Raw genomic sequence first — 22654 nt, forward strand, 5'->3', positions numbered from 1 at the left:
AAAAAAAAAACAATGTATACATAATGTAACCATATTTGGAAGATGATTAAAAATATTCCTTAATAGGTTAAAAGTTGGGTGGATTCCTGTTCATGGTGTTTCTGACTATGCTGAGACACATTTTTGTGTATTTTTACTGCAGAATAAATGAGAAAATTAAAGGAAAAATCTGTATAAAAGGACCAATGTATTAATAATGCCACTTTCACAGATTTGCTTTTTAATTTTCTCAGTTATTCTGCAGTAAAAATACATGAAAATGTGTTTGAGCATAGTCAGAGACACCATGAACAGGAATCCACTCGAAGTCACTTATAACGTGTCAAGGAATATTTAACTATAATTACAATATAGTTGTGTTTTTGTTCTTTTTAGGCGCTCCGACTATCTATACCGCATTACCGTATGAGGCACAAGTAGACGCGCATCAAAAACCCGAGTGGTGGCTGGCTTCCCACATGACGCCTCACTTTACTGCAGTGGTGGATGGCCCATCCTGGATCCAGCCTGTCAAAGCTGCACTGAAACGAGAACGACGTGGGATAAAGTCGTAAATGTTGATTAACTATTGTTATATAAGTAAGTGCAAACTGCATCGAACTACGTCATTACTTGAGCGGGGCTGTCGCTTGTTAGAATGGTTTGTCGACGATTTTTCTGCTAGCTACATCTACAAGAAGGCATTTGATCGCTAATGCAAGAACGATTGCAAATGAAAAACAGAGTATGGAAGTTATCAGTGTGCGTTCTAGCCGTAAAACATTGATTATGTGATATATGTGATAATAAGCTATATATAGTCCAGTTAGTTGTAATTTATATAACATCTGCTTGGATTTAACGCATTATTAGTCGGATTTATCGGCGCTGAAAGTTATCTGCGTTAGCGAAGTAACTTTAAACGACTGCCCAGCTAACAGCAAGATTTGCGACAGGTTAGTTTAATATCGTGATTCGCGTGGTAAGCAAGGACACTGAAACTGAATTACAGTAACGAATAATCCATTTGATTTACCGCTAACATATTCATATTTTCCATTATGTGTCAACGTTAGCGTTAGATATAAGTTATAAATATAGCCCTTCTTCCCAGCAGTAGCTTTCTCTGTTAGACAGTCAGATCAATCAATCAATCAATCAAATTTTATTTGTATAGCCCATATTCACACACTAGTCTCTCGGTTAAGGTACACGCCTCCTGGAAATGAACTATATAGAAATGTAGAACATTTTGTTTTATTTTCTACGTTTTCCCTGCTCATTTCAGCTTCCCCTTGACTTCAGTAATGATTCTCGATCACGTCATGACTCCCACTGTTTGACATCACCTTCGAGCGTGTATTTGTGAACAGTTGCAGCAACATGAGCGGCTCCTCGCCAAATGTTGCCTTGTTTACTGCTTTCTAAATTGTTTCATGTGCGACCCAACGAGATGTGTAATCACAAGTGACTGATTACTCACAGGTGCAGCTAAACTTAGCAGATCAACAGCAAAAAAGTGTTAGTTAATACAGAGTTTGCCAAGACAGACACATCTTGTCCATGTGAGTTGACTTCACAGGGAAAGCAATAACTTAGTTTCAGATTTGTTGAATGTTGTGTATTCTTAATCTGTACACTGCTATTTCTGACCCTAACCCTGATCTTAAGACCCTGTGGAATGGTACCATTGATACCATGTTTATGTGCTGTTCAAATCTGACCACACATCAGATGATTTATTTGTATTCTGGGCAAAGATAGAAGTTGTCATCTAATGATATTCCCACTGATCCAGATTTGCATTTCCCTGACCAATACCACACCCTTGCCGGGCACACAAAAAACAACCCTACCTTACAATGTTAAAGAAACTGAAAAAATATAACGGGATCTGTACCAAAGTTTAATGGGTTCTTATTTTTATCACGCCCCACTCCACTGTCCACTGTTATACTGTCATGTGTAATCCTTCTTACTAACTAACAAGCAAACACAGATTAAGACATAACCTCCTGGGTGGAGGTAATAACAAATTAGTGCTACACGATTAATCTAATCGCAATCACAATGTTAGCCTGTGCAATTATATAACCACAAAAAGCTGAAATTCAAATAAATAAAAACTGGGAGTAGATTTCTAGAAGCAATTATATCACATTGTGAGGCGGCTGTGGCTGAGGGGTAGAGTGGTCGTCCTTCAACCTGAAGGTCGGCAGTTCGATCCCCAGTCCCCCATCTTCATGTCAAAGTGTCCTTGGGCAAGATGCTGAACCCTGAATGGCCCTTTCAAAGAACAACAAAGTGATGTTAATAGATGCACTGTATGAATGTGTGTTTGGATCGGTGACTGCAAAACTACTGTAAAGAGCTTTGAGTGGTCATCAAGACTAGAAAAGCGCTATATAAATACAAAACCATTTACAATCATAATATTGCATATCGTGTAGCCCTATTGTAAACAAGACTTTGTTGCTGCCTTGTATGCTGTCATGTTAAATTTAACTTGATAAAACTTGAAACCCTTAGTATGGAAATAGAGTGAACTGAATTTACCCTCTGTAATCACTGCTGACTGTTTAACCTACTCTGTTACTCATTGAGACTGTTTTTGTATGTTAAGATGATCATATTTCATTTATCCTGCCTGTTTCATTCAGCAGGTGCTGTTCAGATTTGAAGCGGTGACTGAGACTGCAACAGGCCAAAAGAGAAGTCCACTGCTCCTCCCACCCCCCAACTTCCCTCTCCTGACCCTCTCTGAAACAAAGCTCTCGCTATGAATGAAGTTAATATTATCAGAGAGGGCTGGCTCCACAAAAGAGGTGAGGTGTTATGCTGACAAAGGCTTGTCCTTAAATCAATGGAAGTTTTAAGTAGGGCTGCAATATATGGAAAATCTATCAACTTCCCGATATTAACGTGCAAGATAAGCAAAGACTGCGATAATTGGAGTCCCATGCGCCACACATTCACACTCTGCATGTCAATATATTTGGCCATTCGGATGGAGCCCTGCTGCCCTAGATGACAAATTAAAGACATTCAGATTATTGAAGGGTCAATGAATCATTGTTGGAAGAAGAGAATAGGAAGAGAGAGAACAGGGAATTGGAAAACAGAGATTTGACGAGTCTCTCTCTTTCTGTCTCTACTGACATCTCTGACTTGCTTAAGTTTAGAAGTTGATTTGTTTGATACCACAATATCAACACCAATCATCACATAAGGACTGATACTTTATTAATGATTTCAAATCTTTCATTTAGAAGTGCATTCATCAGTCATCCTGCTCGCTTCTCTCCTCTCTCCCTCTCCCTCCCCCTTCCTCCCTGTCTCTATTCCTTGCCCTCTAATTCAACGATGGTAGAATCAACAGACTTTTTGAACTATAGCTGGAGGAGATGGTATCTCGCTCTTCTCGGTTTGAAGCGGTTGGCGCAGAGGAAGGAAGCAGAGAGTAGCAGTGAACTACTGAAAAAATAACGTCACTGTCCAAACATGCATAAATGACCCAAATAATCACTGTAAGGGGATGTAGTGAAGCTGTGCATGGCTCCCTGTTGCTGGCGTTGTGGCCGGGCTGTGCGGCTTCTCTCTGCGCATATCGCATGTTTTCCTAAAATTGTGCAGCCATAATCCTTAGGTTCTAACACAGAATTGGTGCTAAAGGGTTTATGTTAAAAAGCCGGTTGCATTTCAGTTGACTGACTGTACTTTAAATTTCATCTCGTTTTCTCACCCAGGTGAATACATTAAAACATGGAGGCCAAGATATTTCCTCCTGAAGAGTGACGGTTCCTTCATTGGCTACAAGGAGAAGCCTGATCTAAATGACCAGATTTCACCTCCGCTCAATAACTTCTCAGTGGCAGGTTTGTCCTCCACATGGTAAAATATGACTATTACTTGCTGCACACTAGGACATAATAACATATGTAACAGATTTTGTAATCTTTAAATCTCGAGAACGAACACACTAGACCACACATACATTTTTTTTGTCTGGCTATTCCAGAGACTTGGAAACTCCCAGGCGCTTGTTTGATCAAACGTGACGTCAGAATAATACAGGACACATTAAACAAGCTTTCACACTGTTGCCACAATTCCACAAGTTTATCGTCCTATTTTTGGGAAACTAAAGTCTTATTTACGCTTTAGCCGCAATTCTTTGTTTTTTAACATAAGTACGCAACATCCAGTTGGCAATGCCTCCTAGACGGCTCGCTTTCATTGGCAATTTCTTGTTTCTGCTTACTTGCCCAGCCGCTGTACCTTCCATATTGTATGAGACTCATATTAAGGCTGTGACATTAAGATTATGTTCGTAAACCCCTCACAATACAAGATAATTTGGCCACATAATCAGTTCAGATCAGCCTCAAATCGGTACCACCCCTGCAATTGTCTGGAGGGCTCAATCGGACCAGAATCAGGCCGATAATCATCTAGTGTGCAGCAAGTATTAGAGCCTGGATTTATCTGGAAAATGACTGCTGTCTGTTTCCAAAATGTATCCTAAGATGTTGTGAATCTTGGCTTCAGTTATAAAAATTTTAGCTGTAAACATCCATGTTAACGGTGTATTTCACAGAATGCCAGCTGATGAAGACAGAAAGACCCCGGCCCAACACTTTTGTCATTCGTTGCCTACAGTGGACCACGGTTATAGAACGCACTTTTCATGTGGACAGCAATGAGGAGAGGTAAGAACACGGCAAAATATATTTTTAGACAAGCTTCCACTTTCAACAGGATTGTGTCAAAAACTATGCCAGCAACATTCTGAATGATATCCAAATGGCATGCAAAGGCCTTTCTGTGTAAGAAGCTCTCCAGTACTCAATGTATTTGTTTGATGCCTCAGGGACATAATAATGCCTGATCATTACTTGGACTTCTGCTTCTCAGAGAGGAGTGGATGCGTGCTATCCAGTCTGTGGCAAATGGTTTGAAAATGCGAGACCAGGAGGAGGAGGAACCAATGGATTTGTTTGGCTCACCCAGTGAAAGCAGCCTGGAGGAGATGGAGATGGCTATGTCCAAGTGTAACTCCAAAGTGGTGAGGATAAGTTGTAAAAGATGAATAGTCTTATCTTGATCTGATCTTTTCTGCCACTTGTGTACAATATAATATTTACTATATTCTGTTTAAATTAGCTTTTTGCTGTATAATTTAAATATTAGTAAATATCAATTAATTAGCATTCTGCCTCCAGACACAGAGAAACATTTACCCTGCAGGCATTCAACCACAAAGCCACTCAAACACAATCAAAAGCTGTTTGCTTCTTTCCAATAGCACCTATGATTTCTGACATGTCCTACAATCTCTTATACCAAGTCTCTGCTGAATAACATATTTATCTCCTTTTGTGGGCCAGTTTCATTACCAAAGATTGAGGTAACTTTCAACTCTAGATTAATTTATAATACAATTCGGAAGTCAAACAATTGGTTTTCCCCCTTGTGAGGGAAACTAATGATCTATACATGATAACAGGTCTGCATAGCTCATAATTGTCAAAATTTGTAAATGTGGCAGGTAAAGAACCAATCTATTGTTATTCTTGCATGTAAAAGAGAAACACACCAACAACAATAGAAAAAATGGTTTTTCTGCTTGAAAAATTTTGTTTTTGTTTCATTATTTATTATATAAATTAGTTAAACAGCTCAACGTCATGTCCTCCACAGACAATGTGTGACTTTGAGTACCTGAAGCTGCTTGGCAAAGGGACATTTGGGAAGGTGATTCTGGTCAAAGAGAAGTCCACTGGAGTTCACTATGCCATGAAAATACTGCGCAAAGAGGTCATAATAGCCAAGGTAAGAGGTGTTGAGTGTGAGATTATATATCTATATCTATATATAGATATAGATATATAGTTCGATAGATCTATATATATATATATATAAAATAAATATTAAACCAAAACATCATGGACACACTGAATTGTTCAGGGACTGGAGGACTTTCATCCTCTGTGACATTAATTAGTGTCCTGTTACTACTCCATAGGTCAAAAAAGCTAAAATAGAATAATAAATAAATAAATTATATTAATTCTACTTCATCATTCGGTTAATATCAGCCCCAATGCACTGAAAATTACCTGTAGGCAAACACATCAGGTCACAGAATATGGTGGATTACCTCTGGTGAACTGAGGCTGAGACTGGTATTACTCACATTACGAAAAATCACACAAATTCATACTTTAACCATGTTGGACAACCATGTTGTTTTAAAAATGTGTCAGTAACAACCTTTTGGTCATGCCTGAATTAGACAATAAATACAGAACATAACATGAAGTAACTAAGTTTATTTTCATTCATTCCTGCTGCTTGCTTTTTGATGTCCATTATCAGTCTGTCATGGAATGTTACTGTACCTCCTCTCTTCATGGCATTGCATTGTATTGTTGTCACATTTTGATTACATTTGTACTAAACAAGGATTTCGGAGGCACATTCATGGGTTCTACCTCACACCTGCTGCACCGCCCATCACCTGAAAACTCCAGAGAACACCTCTGAGCTGAGGATCTCCTGCTGTATTTTTAGTGTGTGAAAGGCAAGCTCCGGAGAAAGTCTGGACCCAATTGTGTGGACATTTACTGGAGTTCATGTCTGAAAACAGCTAATTGATAGCTGTTTCCTATTTGAGTATCTTTTATGTATCATTTTGTCAGTCTTCTTGACTGTAATTTGTTTGTTGGCAGGACGAAGTGGCCCACACAGTAACGGAGAGCAGAGTGTTACAAAACACACGACATCCCTTCCTCACGGTGAGAATACTTGCATATTACCCACTTGTTTTGACAGCATTTTTTCTTTTCAAAGTGCGGAACTTTCTTTTTTTTCACAAGATTTGATCATCAGGGGTCTCATTGATAAAGCAGTGCATGGGATTCATACTGAAAGTATAACAAATCCAGGATCGGTGGGGGGCGGCAGTATCTGGCAGTGTTATTTTGGGGGTTGCGGGCTGAAAAGTCTGGGAACCCCTGATCTAGATCCTGCAGCTCTGGAGTATATCTGCAGAATATGTAATTATATCATTTTTAAATCAGCAAATCCCCTGGCAACAGTGCCATGCATAATATCATGCAGATACAGGTAAGTGCTTCAGTTTTTGTTCATATCAAACTATAATAATAATAATAGCGGCTTATGTGTATATATATATATAATGCCTTTCACAGGACCAAAGGACGCTTTACATATGTTCGTAAGGACAACACAGTAGAGAAAAGAAAAAAGTAATAATACAGGTAAAGAACAGGATATGATTAAGCAGCAGGGTGGAGCATTAACAGAGGCCAAAGGCCTTCGTGAAGAGGTGGTGCTTGTGAAGTTTTTTTGAAAATGTCGGGAGATTCAGGGTTGCGTAATTCAGCATGGAGAGAGTTCCAGAGGTCGGGGGCTGCGACACAGAAGGGTCTGTCTCCAAAAGTTCTTAATTTGGTTTTGGGGATGTAGAGCAAACCGAACTTTGAGGACCGTAGCCTTCTGAGTGCAGTGTAGGGTTGGAGGAAGTCAGTTAAATATGGTGGGGCTAGAGCATGGAGGGATTTGTAGGTGAGCAGGAGGAATTTGTGGTCGATGCGAGTGGAGGTGAATTAGGGTCGGCGTGATGTGTTGCCAGGGCTTAGTGCGGGTGAGAACCCTGGCAGCGGAGGTCGGTACATATTGGAGTTGTTTCAGGATGTTGTCAGGTACCCCAAAACGGAATCCATTGCAGTCATCCAGGCGGGAGATGATAAAGGCATGGGTGAGGGTTTGTGCAACGGAGTCAGGGTGTGAAGGCTATTTTTGAGGTGAAAGAAGCCGTATTTGGTGACGGATTTGATGTGGGATTTGAAGCTGAGAGTGCACTCAAACACAAGAATAATGAAAACAAGTGATCTCATTGACGGGCCTGAAACGTCACTTCTCAAGCAAACGTTAGGATTTATAAAAACAAACTTGATGGGAAAATGTGCGTATTTCCACGCAAACTCTGACCCATGCCTACAAACGTTTTGGAGACATGAAAGTTATGACGCAGACGTGAGGTGGTGAACTGAATCCGATTCTTGATCCAATTCATCATTTACATTAAAACCAACAGCTTAGTTTTGCTTGTGCGTCATATCTGTTCCACACAAACCTTTTAATTGAAAAATATATAAAACTACTTACAGCAAAATCCATTTAACAGCGGAGTCACAGAGCCGAGTCATTAATAGATTTTATTAATGTCTTCCAACACTGCGTGTATCATCAAATCACTGCAGTGAACGTGACTGTGCCCTCAGGCACACAGAGCACACAGGAGATCACTTATGTGAGGGAATCGGTCCGATGCTCTAAACAAATAAATACTGCAGTGACACTGGTGCGGGATTCTGCGTGATGAGTGCATGGCATGCGAATGGAAGGATGAGGAAGAATAGAGGGTTCAGCGATGTCTGATCAGCTGATATAGATTATATTGATCTGTGATCTTTTTTTTACTTCAGGCTCCGTTATTTCTATCGTCTTCACTCTCACACAGTGTGTTATCCACAGAAGCGGCAGAGTATCAGTTTATTGTCTTTATTAGTGTCATCACTGCTGTCCCATTAAATAGCTCTTCACCTCCACCCCTCTAACAAACACCTCGATGTCTGTGTCAGAAAGTTTCACTTCCTCTTCTCATAGCTTGAGGCCATGACTCCGTCAGGACTCACGGTGGAAACCCATTGGTCAGCAGCATAATTTATAATTCATGTCGTGCTTTGCATTGACCATTTATGGTTCATAGTGGGCGTATCGAGGGCGGATTTGGAGGCAGATCCATGTGCGAACGTTTCCAGGTGGACTGTGATTTATAAGGCTAACATTACTTTCAGGTGTGCTTGCGCACGGTTTTATGAATACGAATTTTCTTTGGCTAATGCAATTTCCGGCTTTTGTGCGTACGTACACTTTAAGTATGAATCCTACAGTTGTTTGACATACATCTGACACCATACCAACCTGAATTGTAAGCACACTTACTGTACCTGTGGTGTCCCTCAAGGTTCTGTTTTAGGCCCCATCCTATTCTCCTTATATATGCTTCCCCTAGAGTAAATTTTTTAGAAATATGATATCTCTCTCCACAGCTTTGTGGAAAATGTAAAAATCTGCTTGACATTGATTTTATTAAGATTGACAAGAGTGCAGAAGAGTTCACTGCAGCCCCTGCTTGATTGTCTAAATGACAAATAAATCATGGATGAGCTTAAACTTTCTCAACCTAAATGAAAAGAAGACTTATAGCCAAGGTAAAGGCCTGTCTCCCATCCAAAGATCTCGAGAGGGTGATCCATGTCTTCATAACTTCTCAACTTGACTAACGTAGTTCTTTGTATATGGGCTTAGACCAGTCATCCATTCGACACCTGCAGCTCGTCCAAAATGCTGCTTCTCGCCTCCTGACAGGAAAGAAAAACAGGGACCATATTACAACTGTGCTGCGCCCACTCCACTGGCTTCCTGATCATTACAGGAATGATTCTAAATTGAGCTATTAGCTTCTAAATCTTTAAATGGACTTGCACTGCCTTACTTAGCTGAACTCCTTCATGTTCACATTCTAGTTAGAGAGCTGAGGTCAGCCCCTCAGATGCTCCTGGATTTGCCTGAAATTAGGGTCATAATCAGAGGTGATCGAGTCTTTGCAGTATCCCACAAATATTTGTCCTACAGTTTACCACTCCATATTGGATTATCCCCCTCTCTTGCATCCTTCATCATTGTTATGACACATCTCTTCTCTGTGGCCTTTTTTTTGGAGTTGAGAAAGTTTATATCACAGCAGATTTTATAATAATTCATGTTTCTCTCAGGATGATTCGTAATAATATCAGTGATCCTCTGACTTTTGAACTAGAGCAGGGGTCTCAAACTCAAATACACAGTTGACCGAAATAAAAAAATTGCTACAAGTCAAGGGCCAGATGGGTTCAACGTTTATTGAAAACTTATTAAAAGAACCTTAGTGCAGATATTGAACCTGGAACTAACAAGGCCTATATAGAGTATTGCTGATAAAACAACATTAATTATGAAATAAATGAAATAAAAATAATACATAAATAAATATAAAAGTTATAATATCACGTTCATTAACTGCTTATGGCTCTATCAGCAGTATCTGCGTCTCCCACAGCTGCAGCTTGGTTTTAAAAGCCCTCACTGTAGCGTACATGTCAGTGATGACACGGCCCCGCCCCTGAAGCTACAGGTTGAGCGCATTCAGGTGGCTCGTGCTTTCACACAGAAACGTTTTATTTCGGAGCTCTGTTGTGCCTTTCCCTTTGCTTTCCATAAACTCACAGATCTCCTCACGCAACTGGAAAAATCTTTCCAGCACTTTTCCCTGGCTTAGCCATCGCACCTCTGAATGATAGGGCAAGTCACCATATTCTGAACTGAACTCCTCCAGAAAAGACTTGAACTGGCAGAGATTTAAACCTTTGGCTCTGATAAAGTTAACCGCTAATGTTATGATGCTCAATACATGTTCCATTTTCAAGGCTTTGCCCCACAACAACTCCTGGTTTATGATGCAGTGATAAGCTGTCAACTCACTTGTGACGTTTTCCACATTCATCTTTTCTCGGATCATCCCCAGCAATCCACTCTTTTGACCGCACATCGCAGGCGCTCCATCTGTTGTTTGTCCCGCAAGTTTATCCAACAACAGCCCCATGTTATCTACACATCTGGACACCTCTTCAAAGAGATATTTTTCCCGTAGTTCTGCCATGCATTGGGTGTAATCCCAAAAACTCTTCTGTTACGCACAGGCTTGAGTCTACTCCATGGATGAAAATTGACAGCTGGGCAGTATCAGAAGTGTCGGTGCTCTCATCCACAGCAAGGGAGTATGCGATGAAATCTTTTCCCTTTCCCACATGCTGTTGTTGGAGATTTGCAGCAAGGTGACGCACACGGTCAGCTACAGTGTTTCGGCTTAGGCTCAAATTTAAAAATGCTTGCCTTTTTTCTGGGCAAACGGCGTCGCAAACTTTAATCATGCAGTTTTTGACAAATTCCCCCTCGGTAAAGGGCCGGGGTGATTTTGCAACTTCTACTGCCACAATAAAACCAGAGTTTTTGTAGACATGCCATATACCCAAATTAACGTGTAGAAGCACTACACAAGTGGAATTTTCATAATATGTCCCCTTTAATAATGTGCGTGAGACAGACTGTGTACTAATGTGGACATCTTTATTCGGGTCCTCACTTCCGTGTCTGACCCCGCCCCCCAGATTCCTCGAGAGCTTCCTTTGCGAATTTGGCCTCACACAAAAATTGTTAGGCCTCTTGAACAAGATATCTATCTATATCTATGGAATTACTTAAATTGTAACTAGTTATCTGGATTCAAAGAAATATTTCTCTCTGATTAAATTTCAGTGGTCATTGGTAAAAGTCATGGTGACTAATATCGTCATTTTGTCCTGCAGACACTGAAGTATGCATTTCAAACCAACGATCGGCTCTGTTTTGTAATGGAATATGCAAATGGAGGCGAGGTAAGTCCTCACATACACACATGGAGATCTTATGGAGATCTATTTATGTGTCATGTGTTGTCAACAACTTGCTGTGCACACTCAGATTTTATGGAAAAGGTAAGTGTTTGATTCCAGCTCCTCTTGTTTTAGCTCTTCTTCCACCTGTCACGAGAACGAGTATTCACAGAAGACCGGGCACGCTTCTATGGTGCTGAGATTGTGTCAGCACTCGAGTACCTGCATTCACGTGATGTCGTATACCGTGATCTTAAGGTGAGTACTCATTAGATCTTTCTATATGAAATACAATATCATTACACAGTTTGAATCATGAGTTCAGAGATGATTGATTGGACTGAACGATATATCGAAAATGATCGTAATCGTTTTATCAACATGCTATCGCAAGAGACTGCTTGAACTGTTCCATGCGCCATGTATTCACGCTCTGCATGTAAGTATACATTCACTGGCCACTTTATTAGGCACACCTGTTCAATTGCTTGTTAACACAAATAGCTAATCAGCCAATCACATGGCAGAAACTCAATGCATTTAGGCATCTAGACGTGATGAAGACGACTTGCTGAATTTCAAACCGAGCATCAAAATGGGGAAGAAAGCGGATTTAAGTGACTTTGAACGTGGCATGGTTGTTGGTGCAAGACGGGTTGGTATTTCAAAAACTGTTGATATACTTGGATTTTCACGCACAATCATCTCTAGGGTTTACAGAGAATGGTCCAAAGAAGTGAAAATATCCAGTGAGCAGCAGTTGTGTGGACGAAAATGCCTTGTTGATGTCAGAGGTCCGAGGAGAATTGGCAGAGTGGTTCGAGATGATGGAAAGGCAATAGTAACTCAAATAACGGAGGTATGCAGAATACCATCTCTGAACGCACAACACGTCGAACCTTGAAGCAGATGGGCTAGAGCAGCAGAAGACCACAGTTGGGTCAGAATTTGGCGTAAACAACATGAAAGCATGGATTGTATCCATCCTGCCTTGTATCAAGGCATACAAGGCAGGATGGATTCTTGGCACATTTTGGGCCCCTTAGTAACAATTGAGCATTTTTTAAATGCTACACCTTGTTGAATCTTATGCTACGAAGAATTAAGGCAGTTCTGAAGGCAAAGGGGGTCCAACCCGGTATAAGCAAGGTGTACCTAATAAAGTGGCCGGTGAGTGTATATGACTAATAAGATGGCGCTGTCCTGACCTAGACAAAACATTTAAAATATTCAGATCTTTACAGGTTTTTCCATCAAGAACAAGACAATAAGAAGAGAAAAGACAAAACAAATCTTACTCCTCCTTCTCCAACTAAATTCTAATATGGAAACTCCTAGTGATCACTTTTTTCCCGGATCAAATTCATCACTATGAGTAGTTGATTATATAATATTATTTAGTAGCTTATTTATTATATTCTCACAATCAGAGGGAAATGTAATACACACACACACACTCTACTGCTCTCTCTTTGTGTTTGTGTCTCTGTCTCTCTCTCTCAGACTCTGCTGACATCTCTGAATCGCTATAGTTTAAATGTTGATTTATTTGAAATGACGTCAGAATATCCCTGATCATCACATAATATACTTTTCCTAATGAGTGAAATCTTTATTCAGAGCAGCGCACTCATTAGCCTGTTCAAGCTTTTTCCCTCTCGTTCTCTCTCTGTCTCTCTCTCTCTCACACACACACAGTGTGATCGAACACGTGTAAACTCAGTCTGGGTAAAAACAACTGTCAACTTAGTCAATGTATAGACAGGGGCGGCTGTGGCTGAGGGGTAGAGTGGTCGTCCTCCAACCTGAAGGTTCGGAGGTTCGATCCCCAGTCTGAACAATCTGCATGCCGAAGTGTCCTTGGGCAAGATGCTGAACCCCGAATGGCCCCCATAGAATAACAAAGTGCTGGGATAGATGCACTGTATGAATATGTGTGTGATTGGGCGAAGGGGAAACTGTAGTGTAAAGCGCTTTGAGTGGTCATCAAGACTAGAAAAGCGCTATATAAATACAAATCCATTTACCATTTACCATTGAGATGTCGGGGTGCCCAAATAATAGAGGCACAGAGAGGAGCAATAAATTACTGACAGCTCAAAACTGTAAAAAATAAATAAACTTTAGATCAAACAAGTAGTCTGACTTTATGCATCATGATGAATGTTTACAAATTTAAAACTGTAAAATGTTTCTGCCACAACGACAGTCAATGGCTGAAGGCATAATGTGTTTCTGGGTTGTTCTTCTGTCTATCCGTCCCATTTTCGTATGTGCTGATTAGTTTTTGGTTGACAAAGGTCAAGGTCATGTGACCTTACTTTGTTTTGAATGCAATATATCAGGAATGCCAGAAGGAAATTGTATTACATCTTGCACGAACATTCACTAGGACTGAATGTTTCGGACCTGAATTGTGTTGTGGTCAACTGTCACTGTGACCTTTCACTCTTGTGAATGTAATAGCTCAGGAAAATTTCCAGGGAATTCTTTAAAATCTGGAACACATTTTCGTAAAATATTATGCTGCAATAAAACTAGTAAAGTACATGTAATGCAATGAATGTAACTTCTCACCACCCACTTCACTTTTTGTGAAACAGCACCTGAGTCAGCACATGTGGACTGTTGTTCCAAAATAATTAAATTAATCTATAATGTATATGATCCTTAAAGTCAGGTATTTCTGTTTACAGTAGAAACAACAACACAGTCTAATAAAATTATGAAATTATGAATGTGATTTGAACATTAGGTTTTTTACAGCTTGATATGTTTTTAATTTTGTTCTGTCTCAGCTGGAGAATCTGATGCTGGACAAAGACGGCCACATCAAAATCACTGATTTTGGCCTTTGTAAGGAGGGTATTACTCCAGATGCTACCATGAAAACCTTCTGTGGAACTCCTGAATATCTTGCACCTGAGGTAAGACACTGAAAATGATAAACAGTAAGACAAAGATATCGCATAATGTGATATTTTATCCTGATCGCAAACACCCCCCCGGAGGCGCCGTCCAGGTGCGCTGTTTTACAGATCAGCGTCAAACATTGTTATTTACAGAACTGTGTCGTACAGCTATGTACTAATGCAACATATCGTTTAGGGATGGGCATAATTAATCGACGATTAATTGATCATTAAGAATTTCTTCGAGGAAATTATTTTTTTATCTAGAAATTCACTAATTACACATTTGACCACGGGGGGCAGTGTTTGAAAAAAAATGCCACAGGCCTACTCAGTTAAGCGGAGTGTAGAGTGGGACCAATCTGAGTTAAAAAATGACTTGGTTCACTGCCAATACTGCGAAGCTATCCCCGAGACTGGGGGAGACGACGAGCCTGCTTTGTCTGACACGGTCGAGGGGAGCGCAAAAACCGGAGCCGCGGCCAGGCTAGCCAAGTTAGCACGGAGCTACCTGTGTATCACAGGGACGTCAGTCCCCTCAGAGCGAGTTTTTTCGGATATTATGAAATTATAAAAGGCATTTTCTCCAGAGGTTGGCTTTCACACAAGAACACCGCAGCGGTGCGACTGTCCGCTAAGAACTGTTAGCATCCGCAACAAATCCTTGATGTGAACATTATTGTGGCTAATGTCTGTTCTCCCTCAGGTCCTAGAGGATAATGACTACGGCCGGGCAGTTGACTGGTGGGGTCTTGGAGTAGTCATGTATGAGATGATGTGTGGACGTCTGCCTTTCTACAACCAGGACCATGAGCGTTTGTTTGAGCTTATCCTCATGGAGGAGATCCGCTTCCCCAGGAACCTGTCGCCTGAGGCCAAGTCCCTTTTGGCTGGACTGCTCAAGAAGGACCCCAAACAGAGGTGTCTTACCACACTCATCCTGTGTGTTCATTCCTTCTGGATATACCCTCTTAATTCTTACATGATCTTGTTTGGACTGGCAGGTTAGGTGGAGGTCCTAATGATGCCAAAGAAGTAATGAGTCACACATTTTTCAGCTCCATCAACTGGCAAGATGCAGTGCAGAAGAAGGTACGAGACTCTGTAGCGGGATTGAATGGAACTAATGTTTTTTTCTTTGTCACAGACACAAACTCCTGTTTAGTCATCATTGACACTGATTTCTGACACTTTAACCGGGGTTAAAACATTATCAACTCTATCTTTCACTGTCACATGTGGCTAAAATTCTTTGATTTTATTTTTTCCCGTTACTCAATCAGTATTGAATGAGTAAATGCACAGATTTGTTATGATATATCACCACTAGGAAAGCTTACTCAGTATACAGGCTTCTCATTAGGTGTGCGCCATTTGCATTACGGCTTCCCAAACAATACTGCATTCTCAAGAGTAAGTAATTACAGCCAGCCAATTGAGCCACAATTACATTGGAAAATGCTATTGGTTTTCTGGGTTGGCTAGCAATGCAATAAGACAAAAATATGCACAGGCCTCAATAGTCCTGCTGTTGTGTGCAGGATGCTGGGAATTATATGTGCATGTGATGGAAGAATGCACAGTGCAGTGATGGAATTCAACGTGCAGCTTGTGCTGCATTCCATACATCTTTAAAATAGAGTTTTGAATTATGTTTTTATTGCTCAGCGTTTCATTTGCGTACTTCCCCCCCCCCCCCAAATTTACCAAATTCCCAAGCTTAACTTCCCATGGAAAGTTTCAGAAAATGTTCTGCCCCTTTGTTTAAATGCACCAAGACAAGACTGGTGATGACCCTCTCAAAGTCCTAGACATATCTATACCAGTGTTAATTTTGGCAGCTATTTTTGATTTAGTCTTTTGACGAAAATGCATTTTAGTTTTAGTCACATTTAGTCATTTTTATCCTTCTTAGTTTTAGTCTAGTTTTAGTCGACTAAAACAAATTACATTTTAGTCTAGTTTTAGTCGACGAAAACGAATTCAATTTTAGTCTAGTTTTAGTCACATTTAATAGCCACATTAAACTCCTTTTCAATAAAAACATATAGCTGGAGCCTAATAGCTAAAAAATATATATTTAATTTTAAATGTGAAAACAAAAAGGGAGAGCAGGTCAGACTGGAGGCGGACACAGAAACTTCAGCTCGGTACAAACCAACTGCAGCTTCTGCTCTGATCAAGAAGCTGAGGTGCTGTTCTCTGATCAGCTGAGACCAGAGAAACTCTGTGTTTTCACTGTTTCCATAGTTAAGAAGCAGTGAGTCACTGTGAGTCTTCCTCACGTGTACTAGCTCTGATCTTGTGTCTCTGAGCGAGTGCGCGGGGGGGGGGGCGGAGCCTCGGGACCGGTGCGCTGTCTTGGAGCGCACAGACACACACAGACACACAGACTCACTCTCCCACTCCTGACACTTCATGACGGCCTGATACGATGATGTTAAAAAAATGATTGTGACTTAGTCAATCACCAACATTTCGTCTTGTCTCGTCTTGTCTCGTCAACGAAAGTTAAAAATAGATTTAGTCATAGTTTTTATTTTCAAAGATCTGTTTTCGTTACGTCTTCGTCTCGTCTTCGTCATGGAAAAAGGGTCTCTGAGAAAGGTATCAAGAGGTTCAAGGGGCAGTGGTTGAAATGGGAGATTATAGCAAAAGGTAGATCAGCTGGAATAACATGTGGGGAATGGAAACAAGCAGGATAAGTTTACTGCTGAGAGTTACCCATAATGTCCTTCCCTCAGCCAAAAACCTGCTGAAGTGGCTGAACGAAGATCAATCCTGCCCACTATGCTCAACTTCAGCTACTCTCAGGCATAACCTCAAGTTGTAAAATAAGTCTGTCTCAAAGTAGCATTGATTACAATGCCATAAACCTTGATGACGCTTTGGCAAACAACTTAAGTTATGTCCCTAACATTCGCTGTTAGCCGCAGACACCTGCTAACATCGACTTTTAGTAGGTCACTTCAATTGTATAGATGATCTTCAACCATACAAGGGACATTCACCATTTAGTCCTATATTCTAAAACCTAAATCTAAAGTAATCAAAAACTGATCAAATCAATGCAAGGAGAAGGGAACTCTGAGAGTGCAATCTGATGGGCCACTTAATGACCATATTGCATTTACATGTATTTCATCATGTACTGTCTACACCGAAGTTTTCTGCAAACTAATAACATAAATGCAGGACAAATATCCTTTATCTCATATCATTTTAATGTAATTGATTTCATTTGTTGGTGTACAGAAACTGAATAAAGATAACCCACTAAAAGTACACATTTTTATTTAAAAAATCATGATTATTATCCAGAGCTGCACAAAATGCACAAAAACCTGTTAATAGATATCAGTACTCTACAGTGTTTTTGTTATTTTTTTTTTCATTGAAGGGGAGAATAGAAAGAAGAAAGGGAAAAGGGGGAAACAATCCTGGATCCACCCCATGGTCCAGATCTGCACCAAAATGTCGTTCCCTGGCCCATACCTCTTCCTTTCACACAGTTCCTTTCACACAAAAATATTTATTTTCAGTTTTCACATTTAAGTGAAGGGGTTATAAATAATCTAAACTAATAAACAATGGTTTTAAGTCAAGTAAAATTTAAAATACTTATCAAAGCTTTTTTTAATGTTCATCTTTTAAAAGTGCTTAATTTTTGAAAATAAATTAAATAAAAATGAATATAAAGTTTTCATTGTTCTTTTTAATCAGAATCAGAAAGTATTTTTACTGCTAAGTAGGTTTACACCTAAAAGGAATTTGCTCTGGTTATTGGTGCATAGTATGAACATAGAAACAATAAATACAGCACACATAAGAAAAGCAATAAAAAGAAACAATATATATTTACTCACTATTTCAATCAATCAATCAATCAAATTTTTTTTGTATAGCACATATTCACAAATTACAATTCGTCTCATAGGGCTTTAACAGGGTGTGACATCCTCTGTCCTTAATGCTTAGCAAGAGTAAGGAAAAACTACTAAAAACCCTTTTAACAGGGTAAAAATACGTAGAAGCCTCAGAGAGAGCCACATGTTAGGGGGATCCCACTCCCAGGACGGACAGAAGTGCAATAGAGGCCACATGTAGGAAAACATCATCCAGATTAAAGTTTTTATCAGCATTGATGAGGGTAAACATCCCGAAGGACAACCCCAACATGACATGCCAAGCAGTCCCGCTGCAATCACAGTCCATGGTCAGCAACCAGTAGGACCACGATCCACCATCCAGACCTCAGTCTTTACTTCTTATTTACTAAATTTTTCTAATATTTATACAAAGTAACCTTTATTTAGACATAAATATAAAGCCTTCATCACCACAGAGGTCAGGGCGATGGGTCTGTAATAGGGATGGGCATAATTAATCGACGATTGATTAATTAATCATTAAGAATTTCCTCAAGGAAATTATTTTTTCAAAGAGAAATTCACTAATTATACATTTGACCACGGGGGGCAGTGTTTGAAAAAAACGCCACAGGCCTACTCAGTTACCTGCGACTGGCTACGAGTTACCGTGTATTTCCATTTCCAAAGTAAACATGAAGAGGTCACGGCGAAGTGTAGAGTGGGACCATTTTGAGTTAAAAAATGTCTTGGTTCACTGCCAATACTGCAAAGCTATCCCCGAGAGTGGGGGAGACGACGAGCCTGCTTTGTCTGACACGGTCGAGGGGAGCGCAAAAACCGAATCCGCGGCCAGACTAGCCAAGTTAGCACGGAGCTACCTGTGTATCACAGGGACGTCAGTCCCCTCAGAGCGAGTTTTTTCGGCGGCTGGACTGACGGTCATCAGGCTGTGCTCGCGTCTGACCCAGCGCATGTTAACATGCTCATCTTTCTCAACACAAACCCGTAGGCTGGTGCTGAGGTTGTATGAGAGTTACTGGTTATTTTTATGAAGCTTTCTCAACTCAGTGCCTTGTTTGATTGTTTTGAGTTACATCTGGCAAAACCTGTATTATATAGATGTGGTTAAGTTGTTTAACATGATGTTTTTTATACGTGACATGTCTCCAGTGAGGTGTTAAACATGTCAGTAAACACCGGAGACAGCTGATCAGCACAGTGGTTCTGTCTCCTGAAGAGTCTGTTGACGTCCCTCTCCAGGATGGAGAGATTCGTCCCTGTGGTAGGGGAGGAGGGGGGGACTCTGAGGTGGGAAGTTGGAAAGATGCAGGCCCTTGCTGTGGTCGGGGAGGTGCAGCTGATCGGATGGAGTGTGGTGTCATGGGGGATGGTTTCAGGACTGTCCCATTGTCTATCGAAGCAACAGTAAAACTCGTTCAAGTCGTTGGCAAGGCGTGAGTCGTTGAGTGGAGTGGGGGGCTCTGGGCTTGCAATTTGTAATCAGCCTTAGCCCTCTCCAGACAGAGGCAGAGTCATTGGCTGAGAACAGTTGTTGAAGTTTCTCAGAGTACAGATGTTAAGCTTCTCTCACCTCCTTGCTAAACCTGTATTTCGACTCTATACACCTTACTCTGACTCCACTCCTGAACGCCTATTCCTTCTCCAACCTTAACTATTTGAGTTTGGCTGTGAACCAGGGTTTGTAATTATTGTAAATCACCCTGGTGCGTGTTGGAAAACAGCTGTCCTCACAGAAACGGATACAAGAAGTCACAGCCTCTGTGTACTCATCCAGACTATTAGTACCAGTCCTGAACACATCCCAATCTGTACAGTCAAAGCACGCCTGAAGATCCTCCACAGTTTCACTGGTCCACTGCTTTGAAGTCCTCACAACAGGTTTGCAGAGTTTTAATTTCTGCCTGTATGCAGGAATCAAATAGACCATGACATGGTCCGAGAGTCCCAGTGCAGCCCGGGGGTGATAAGCACTCCTTTCTGTGGTGTAACAGTGATCCAGAATTTTCTCCTCTCTGGTCGGACATTTAATAAATTGTTTATATTTGGGTTCACGGGTGAGATTTCACGGGTGAGATTTCCTTTGTTAAAGTCACCGTGGACAATCACTAAGGAGTCCGGGTTAGTCCGCTCCACACACAGTATCTGATTGGCGAGCATACGCTGAGCCTGTTGCGCGTCAGCCTGTGACACCGACCAGAATGAATGAAGCGAACTAAAGGGGGAATTAGAAGGATTTGCAGTTAATGAAAAAATATTCCAGATCAGGAGAACAGTGTTGTTGAATCACTGTCACCTCGTTGCACCAGCCAGAGTTAGTGTAAAAGCAGATACCTCCATCTTTCGTCTTGCCGGAGAGCTCCGTGTTGCCGTCCGCTCTGAAAAGTTGGAAGCCAGCCAGCTGCAGCGCAGAGTCCGGTACAGATCCACACAGTCACGTCTCCGTGAAGCAATCAATCAATCAATCAAATTTGATTTGTATTGCCCATATTCACAAATTACAATTCGTCTCATAGAGCTTTAACAGGGTGTGACATCCTCTGTCCTTAACCTTCAGCAAGAGTAAGGAAAAACTACTTAAAAAACCCTTTTTACAGGGTAAAAATACGTAGAAACTTCAGAGAGAGCCACATGTGAGGGATCCCTCTCCCAGGACGGACAGAAGTGCAATTGATGCTACGAAAACATCATCAAGATTAAAGTTTTTAGCAGCATTTGATGAGGGTAAACATCCCGAAGGACAACCCCAACATGACATGCCAAGCAGTCCCGCTGCAATCACAGTCCATGGTCAGCAACCAGCAGGATCCACCATCCAGACCAGACGCCACTCCAGTCCTCGGCCACCTTCCACCGCCGCCCACCAGGACCCACCACAAGCCACCGCCACGGTCCTGGTCCACCGCCCGTACCCAATGCCAACGTGACACAGGGTCCGCCACCAGCACCACCATCAGCCCACATGACAAAGAATCCGCCACACTGGATCCACCACCGCGACCCCGATGCGTGATCCACAAACCACAATACATGGTGCGGCCACAGAGGCCCTGGATCTGCGGGTGATAAAGCAAAGGGATTCCGGGGAAGGGGGATAGGGATGGAGAAGAGGAAGGAGAAGCTGGAAAGATAAGCTCCGTGTGTCATGTGTCATAAATTCCCTTTGCGTCGCAGCGTCATATGGGGTTTTTGCCTTTTAATCAATGATACAATGATACATGCCAGACTTGGGGCTACACTGAGGCTGAAGGTAAATCTGACTACCATACAAACCAGTAGCCAGGTTTGTATGGTAGTACAATGAAAACAATGTGGCCCACTAAGCAGATCAGCCATCAATACCCTTACGTTCTGCCGCACTAATTAGCTCTAACTATAGGCTTAATCAAAAAGGAAGGTTTTTAGCCAACTCTTAAACGAACAGATAGTGTCCGCCTCTGAAAGTGGTAGATTATTCCACATCAGAGGGGCTTGATGGCTAAAAGCTCTGGCTCCTACTCTACTTTTAGAGACTTTAGGGATGACAAGTAGCCCAGATCTGAGAGCGGAGTGCTCTAGTGGGTGGATAAGGTACTAACAGCTCTTTAAGGTAAAAAGGCGCTATATTATTAAGGGCCTTGAAGGTGAGGAGGAGAATTTTAAAATCTATTCTAGATTTAACTGGAAGCCAGTGTAGCGATTCCAAAACTGGAGAAATGTGCTAATTTTTCTTGGTTCTCGTCAGGAAACGTGCTGCAGCATTTTGGACAAGCTGTAGAGTCTTTGACGACTTGATGCTGGAGCCTGATAGTAATGAATTACAATAGTCCAGTCTCGATGTAACAAAGGCGTGACTAGTTTTTCTGCATCTTTTTGCGAAAGGACATGTCTGATTTTTGAGATATTACGCAAGTGGAAAAAGGCGGTTCTAGAAATTTGTTTTAAGTGACTATTAAAGGATAAATCAGGATCGAAGATCATTCCCAAGTTCCTGACTGTTTTGTTGGAAGCTAGGGCAATGTCGTCTAGCGCAGCTATATCATTAGATAATGTATCTCTAAGGTGTTTGGGGTCAAGTATTATAACCTATGTTTTGTCGGAGTTTAATAAGAGAAAATTGCAGGTGATCCAGGTTTTTATGTCCTTGAGACATGCTCGAAGTTTAGTTAATTGATTACTTTGTTCAGGTTTTATTGACAAGTATAACTTGACCACACACTTGACCTTGTATTATCGTACGGTGTCGCAATTGAAAATTTAACAGTACTTCCGCGCAATCCAGTTCTATCAGACCATAATTTAATAACCTTTGATTTTTCAATAACTGAATATA

At 41.1% G+C, this 22654-nt stretch overlaps 1 protein-coding gene across 5 annotated transcripts in view; it reads left to right on the forward strand.

Moving 5' to 3' along the window:
- The first annotated feature begins 474 nt into the window (after positions 1 to 474).
- LOC133969210 (RAC-beta serine/threonine-protein kinase-like) overlaps positions 475 to 22654 on the forward strand; it is a 30319-nt gene continuing 8139 nt past the window's right edge. For 2 of the 5 annotated variants that reach the window (XR_009924189.1, XM_062405519.1), the window contains exons 1-12: positions 484 to 579; positions 2643 to 2804; positions 3726 to 3854; positions 4577 to 4688; positions 4894 to 5044; positions 5680 to 5811; positions 6711 to 6776; positions 11475 to 11543; positions 11676 to 11798; positions 14339 to 14467; positions 15159 to 15373; positions 15457 to 15544. Coding sequence is in view for 4 of the 5 variants with exons in the window: in XM_062405519.1 (XP_062261503.1) it covers positions 2759 to 2804; positions 3726 to 3854; positions 4577 to 4688; positions 4894 to 5044; positions 5680 to 5811; positions 6711 to 6776; positions 11475 to 11543; positions 11676 to 11798; positions 14339 to 14467; positions 15159 to 15373; positions 15457 to 15544 (1260 nt within the window). In the remaining variant the exon portion in view is untranslated. Of the gene's footprint in view, positions 580 to 2639; positions 2805 to 3725; positions 3855 to 4576; positions 4689 to 4893; positions 5045 to 5679; positions 5812 to 6710; positions 6777 to 11474; positions 11544 to 11675; positions 11799 to 14338; positions 14468 to 15158; positions 15374 to 15456; positions 15545 to 17852; positions 20929 to 22654 lie in introns of those variants that run through there. The other 3 variants (XM_062405521.1, XM_062405520.1, XM_062405522.1) reach the window with 3 other exon arrangements.

The sequence above is a fragment of the Platichthys flesus genome, chromosome 15 (genome assembly GCF_949316205.1).
Source record: "Platichthys flesus chromosome 15, fPlaFle2.1, whole genome shotgun sequence".
Lineage (NCBI taxonomy): Eukaryota > Metazoa > Chordata > Actinopteri > Pleuronectiformes > Pleuronectidae > Platichthys > Platichthys flesus.